This window comes from Borostomias antarcticus (genome assembly GCF_949987555.1).
Source record: "Borostomias antarcticus genome assembly, contig: scaffold_256, whole genome shotgun sequence".
In the NCBI taxonomy this organism is placed as follows: domain Eukaryota; kingdom Metazoa; phylum Chordata; class Actinopteri; order Stomiiformes; family Stomiidae; genus Borostomias; species Borostomias antarcticus.
The window spans coordinates 35,715-41,045 of NW_028176509.1; the positions used below are offsets into that span (position 1 = coordinate 35,715).

General features: G+C 58.7%; 1 protein-coding gene across 1 annotated transcript; it reads left to right on the forward strand.

Annotated features, from left to right (window-relative positions):
- Positions 1-979: 979 nt before the first annotated feature.
- Positions 980-5,078, forward strand: hps6 (HPS6 biogenesis of lysosomal organelles complex 2 subunit 3). The gene has a single exon (XM_084462391.1). It carries the CDS (start codon positions 1,890-1,892, stop codon positions 4,644-4,646), a length of 2,757 nt encoding a protein of 918 aa, XP_084318517.1. The 5' UTR covers positions 980-1,889; the 3' UTR covers positions 4,647-5,078.
- Positions 5,079-5,331: the final 253 nt, after the last annotated feature.

Sequence of the window (5,331 nt, forward strand, 5' to 3'; positions counted from 1 at the left end):
TTTGAAAAGGCCTCCCTGCTTAGTTCGTGCTCTGCTTGTTGCTTTGTGCGATGTGAACAGTCTGGAAACATGTGAGAAAGCTGGGTCAGTTCTCACCTGCCAACAGATAGTCCAGACATTGATTGTTGTAGAAACCAAGATATCTGGACTTTACCCTATTGACCGAGCTACAATATTGACTTAGTGATGTTGAGCCAATGTATACCCAATTAGGTACGTAACTCTGTGGCATTCCAGACTCAAATATCCACAGTAGAACAATAAGGCAAATCTAAATGACCTTTCATTAAACTGGACATCAGGCTACTGATTACTCAGACTAAACTACTTTAAACAAGTTGGGTGGCGGGCAGCAGCTTCTTTAACGGTTTCTAGACATTTCTGGTGAAAACAACCCAGCTTTATTATTGTGGTCACAGTGGTTACAACTCTGATCATTCTGAGCTAAAATGACCTGATTACCTGGAAATCTGATGTGGAAGGAGGAGGAAACAGTGTTTAGAAGGAGGAAAGCCGATGTGAAGCACAATATTTATTTAACTGAACATGGAGGCTGCTCTCTCTCTCTCTCTCTCTCTCTCTCTCTCTGTCTCTCTCTCTCTCTCTCTCTCTCTCTCTCTCTCTCTCTCCTGATCACCCCGCTTTCATAACCTACACATGGGATTTCCATCCTGTTATGCAATCGATTGTATACAGGCCAGAAAGACTGTCTGAGGCAACCATAGCCCTATAACAAGGTAATGTGACAATAGAAGCTCTTTCCTTCCTCTCAATCTACCGAGAACTGATGATGTTATTAGGATCACAGGTCCTATCCCGTTCAGGCTGAGCACAGTAAGGAGGGGGCGGGGCTACTGTACATCTCACGCCCTCTCTAAGCCCCGCCCCTTCTAGCAGAAATCGGAATCCGGAAATGAACGAACTCGTGATGTCAGGAGACCGACAGCCCTGCTTAGCAGAGCACTAGGAGGACCAGACCGCTGCCAAATAATGATCCACCTGAAAGTAGATGTTGAGCTTAGCGACGTTTGATCTACAGATACAGAGATGGAACAGACATGGAACCAGGCAGACCGAAAGCGATCTGGGGATTTAACCGCCAGCGTGGATTAAAACGGAGCTAACGCGACGAGGATGCCATCGGTCCGTCTCTCTCTCTAACCCTCTCTCTCTCTCTCTGAAGTCCCATCGGTCCGTCTCTCTCTCTCTCTCTAACCCTCTCTCTCTCTAAAGTCCTATCGGTCCGTCTCTCTCTCTAACCCTAACCCTCTCTCTCTCTCTGAAGTCCCATCGGTCCGTCTCTCTCTCTAACCCTCTCTCTCTCTCTCTAACCCTCTCTCTCTCTCTCTCTAACCCTCTCTCTCTCTCTAACCCTCTCTCTCTCTGAAGTCCCATCGGTCCCGTCTCTCTCTCTAACCCTAACCCTCTCTCTCTCTCTCTCTAACCCTAACCCTCTCTCTCTCTCTCTAACCCTAACCCTCTCTCTCTCTCTCTAACCCTAACCCTCTCTCTCTTAAGTCCCATCGGTCCCGTCTCTCTCTCTCTCTCTCTAACCCTCTCTCTCTCTCTGAAGTCCCATCGGTCCCTCTCTCTCTCTCTCTCTAACCCTAACCCTCTCTCTCTCTCTGAAGTCCCATCGGTCCGTCTCTCTCTCTCTGAGGTCCCATCGGTCCGTCTCTCTCTAACCCTTACCCTCTCTCTCTCTCTCTGAAGTCCGGGTTGAGGTTGTCACCAGGCTACCAGGCTACTGTCACCAGGCTACCAGGCTACTGTCACCAGGCTACCAGGGAAGCTAAGCTAGCACAGCTAGGGAACCGTCCTTAGTGGACTGATAACCCTAACCCTAACCCTGAGTAGCTGAGCCCGTCCAGCTCCCGAGCTCTGCAGACATGACAGGACTAGTGTTGGAGCAGGTGACTGATTTCGGGGACTTCACAAGAGGACCGGATCTAGGAGAGTTCACAAGAGGAACGGATCTAGGAGAGTTCACAAGAGGAACGGATCTAGGAGAGTTTCTGAAACAGACCAGTTCAAACGGGTGTTATAGTAACAGTCTGTCCAGCGTGCGCGTCAGCCCGGATGGACATCACATCCACGTCATCCTCCAAAAACCCAGGGTCGGTCTCATGACTTACGACAAGTATCAGAGACCCCAGGTGATCCAGAGCCAGAAGCATTTGGATCTGGGCCTGACCCGGACGTCCCCTATCGTGGATATCTTGTATTTGGACGTTAAGAACCGAGCCGGGGGAGTCGCTCTGATGGCGGTGGTCTCCGAGAACGGGAACGCGGAGTTCTGGAGGTTCCTCGAGTGCAAAGCGGGCTGGAGTCTCCTGCAGACCTCGGACCTGTGCAACAGCCCCCGGGCTAAGGTCGTGTCTGTCTCCGCCGGGTCCAGCTGCATCGTGTGGTGCGAGGAGCGCCCCCCCTCGGAGAGCTCGTCTAACCCTAACCCTAACCCTAACTTCAGGTACTGTATCTGCAAGCGGTCCTATGAGGTGGACGAGGGCGCCGTCAGTTTAGGGGGCGTTAAAATCGCCCTGCACAACAACCCGTGCTACACGGTGGTCAGCTCGGGCGAGAACGTGTACCTGCTCCCGAACGCCCAGGAGAACCGCGGCCCCCCGCAGGGCTTCTCCAAGTTCTTCCTGTCGTGGTCGCCTCAGCACGACGCGTTCAGGGTGAGCACCACATGCAAAGGCGCCCTCCTGACTAAGGACTCCCCTCTGGCCAAAGAGTCGGACTTCAAGCGTCTGGTAACGGACAGCGTGGGGTATCTGTCTTCCCTCGCCCCTCCGGACATCTGCGGCTTCGCCCCCAGCGCGTGCGGCGGCCTGCTGCTGCTCCTGAGCACGGGCTGGGTGAGCCTGGTCCAGAGGGACGGGGCGCTCCGCCGCCTCTACGGCCTGAAGGAGCGCGGCGCCGGGGGCCACACCAGTCTGAGCCTGTCCCAGGACACGCTGGCGCTGGCGGCCGGCCGGACCCTGTACCTGGTGGACGCGCGGAGCGGCCGCGAGCTGGAGCGCATCTCCCTGCGCCGGGACGCGTTGCTGTACATGGACCGGGCCGACCGCCGGGCGCCGCGCCTGCTCTCTGAGGCGGGGCTGTTCGCCGTGAGGCCGCGGGACGGCGTGGAGAGCCTGCGCCCCGGCGCCCGGCTGGTGGAGGCGGTGTTCGAGGAGGCGTGCGTCTACTACCAGCAGAGGAGCCTGGGGAGCACGCGCCTGACGGCCGAGAAGCTGCAGCGTGGCGGAATGTTCCAGGCGCCCATCTCCCTCGCCGCCATCCTGCGAGACCACCTCAGCGGGGCGGGCGGGGGCGGCGGCGAGGACAAGCTGAGGGGCTCCCTGGAGGCGGAGCTGAAGGGGCTGGTGGCGCTAGAGGAGGTGAAGGGGCGCGCGGTGCGGGGCGGCGAGGAGGAGGCGCGGGGGCTGCTGGAGAGCCTGGTGCAGCAGGAGGTGGGCCGGCTGCTGTCGGGCGGCGCCGAGCCGGACCGCGAGGCGCTGCTCTACCTCAACTCCGTGTTCGTCCGGTTCCCCCGCCAGGCGTGGGCGGCGGCGCAGGCGGCGCTGGGGCTGCGCTGCAACGGCGAGGGCTCCCTGTGCGTCCGGGCGCCGCCCGAGGTGTGGAAGGCGGTGCTGGCGCCCGTCCCGGGCCCCGCCTCCTCCGCGCCCCGCCACGCCAACGGGCAGTCCGGGCACAAGCCGGGCATCAAACCCGACCTCCCCAACTCGGCCTCCTGCTCCAGCCTCGACCCCGGCCCCGACCCGGCCGCCCCGGCGCTGCCCGTGTTCGAGCTGCTGTGCCGGGCCGTCCTCCGCTACCAGCCCGGCTGGCTGCCCCGCTTCCTAGAGCTGGCCCAGCAGCAGCAGCAGGGCTCGGCCGGTCTGGGTCTGGGTCTGGGCTCCTCCTGGAGCTACTCGGAGGGCGGGCGGGGAGGCGAGGGCGCCGGGGAGAGCCTGCCCCTCTACAGGCGGGCGCTGGCGGTGTTGGCGGGCTCCGGGTCGGGCCGGGACCAGGACCGGGACCTGGAGGTGGAGCTGCTGCTGGCGAGCGGCCGGCCCAACGCCGTGCTGCAGGCGCTGCGCGTGCTGATGGGCCGACGCCAGTGGGAGCGCGTGACCCGCGAGGCCCGGGAGTTCTGCCGGCGCAGCCCGCTCATCAACAGGGAGGTGTTCTCAGCGCTGCTGAGCGAGGTGGCCCAGCACCGGGACCTGGACCCCTACCTGGACCTGCTCTGGACGCTGTGCCCCGAAGACCTCACCGTCACCTCCATCCTCAACATGGTCCTGAAGAACCTCCCCTCCTCCTCCTCCTCTCCTTCGTCCTCCTCCTGCTCCTCCTCCTCCCCCTCGCCCTTCTCCCCCCCCGGGGGCAGCCAGCTGACCATCGGCCTCCTGAAGCCGCTGCTGGCCAAGGTGCTCCAGCGAGAGACCAAGCCCAGCCAGAGGTACGCTGACATCCTGCCCTCCCCCACCTTCCCCCCGCCCCCCCCTCCACGCCAGGCCAGAGACCCCGCCCCCCCGGGCCCGGACTGGCCCCCCCACGCCACGGTCACCCACACGCCCGAGCCCCGCCTCCTCCTCGACCAGCAGCACAGGACCATCCCAGGGGGCAGGATGACCACCCCCCCTAACCCCGTCTGACACACTCTCACACACACACACACTCACACACGTTCACACACACATTTACTCACAGCAGAAGGTCACTGTGAACTTTGCCCCCTGAGGAAGGTGAGTGACCCTGATGGACGATGCTACATGAGCAGCGTGGGTTAACCCTAACCCACTAAGACTGATATTAACAACCAACGCATCCAACAGGACAAACAAATACAACGGGTTTGTTGATGTTTATTGAATGTTTGTGGGTAAGCATGCAGTACAGTGCGTTTGTAAAATGAACCGATATAACATACTAGACTATAATCTGCCTTAATCTAAGCCCAGAACATGGTTTTGTTTTGTGGATGGAACACTAGTCTACTAATATTCTCCCATGACTACTAAAGATCCTACCATTGTACATAAAGCTCTCCATTCTCTTTTGTATTGGTTAGTCCCATTGTGTATTATACCCTGTATATGTTATTTAAGTATGAAGCATCGCACAGCGTCTAAATCAGAGTTGATCAACCAGGCCAGCCAGTAACAGTAGTCTAGTATATAAGAGACATGTTAGCTGCTCTGACTGTGTTCCTGTCTCACCTGCATAACCCAGACACCGGGAAGCTGTATAAGGTCATAACCCAGACACCGGGAAGCTGTATAAGGTCATAACCCAGACACCAGGAAGCTGGATAAGGTCATAACCCAGACACCAGGAAGC

What these genes read in the sequence shown, in the direction of transcription:
- hps6 (XM_084462391.1), top strand. Translation starts at nt 1,890, where the DNA reads ATGACAGGACTAGTGTTGGAGCAGGTGACTGATTTCGGGGACTTCACA.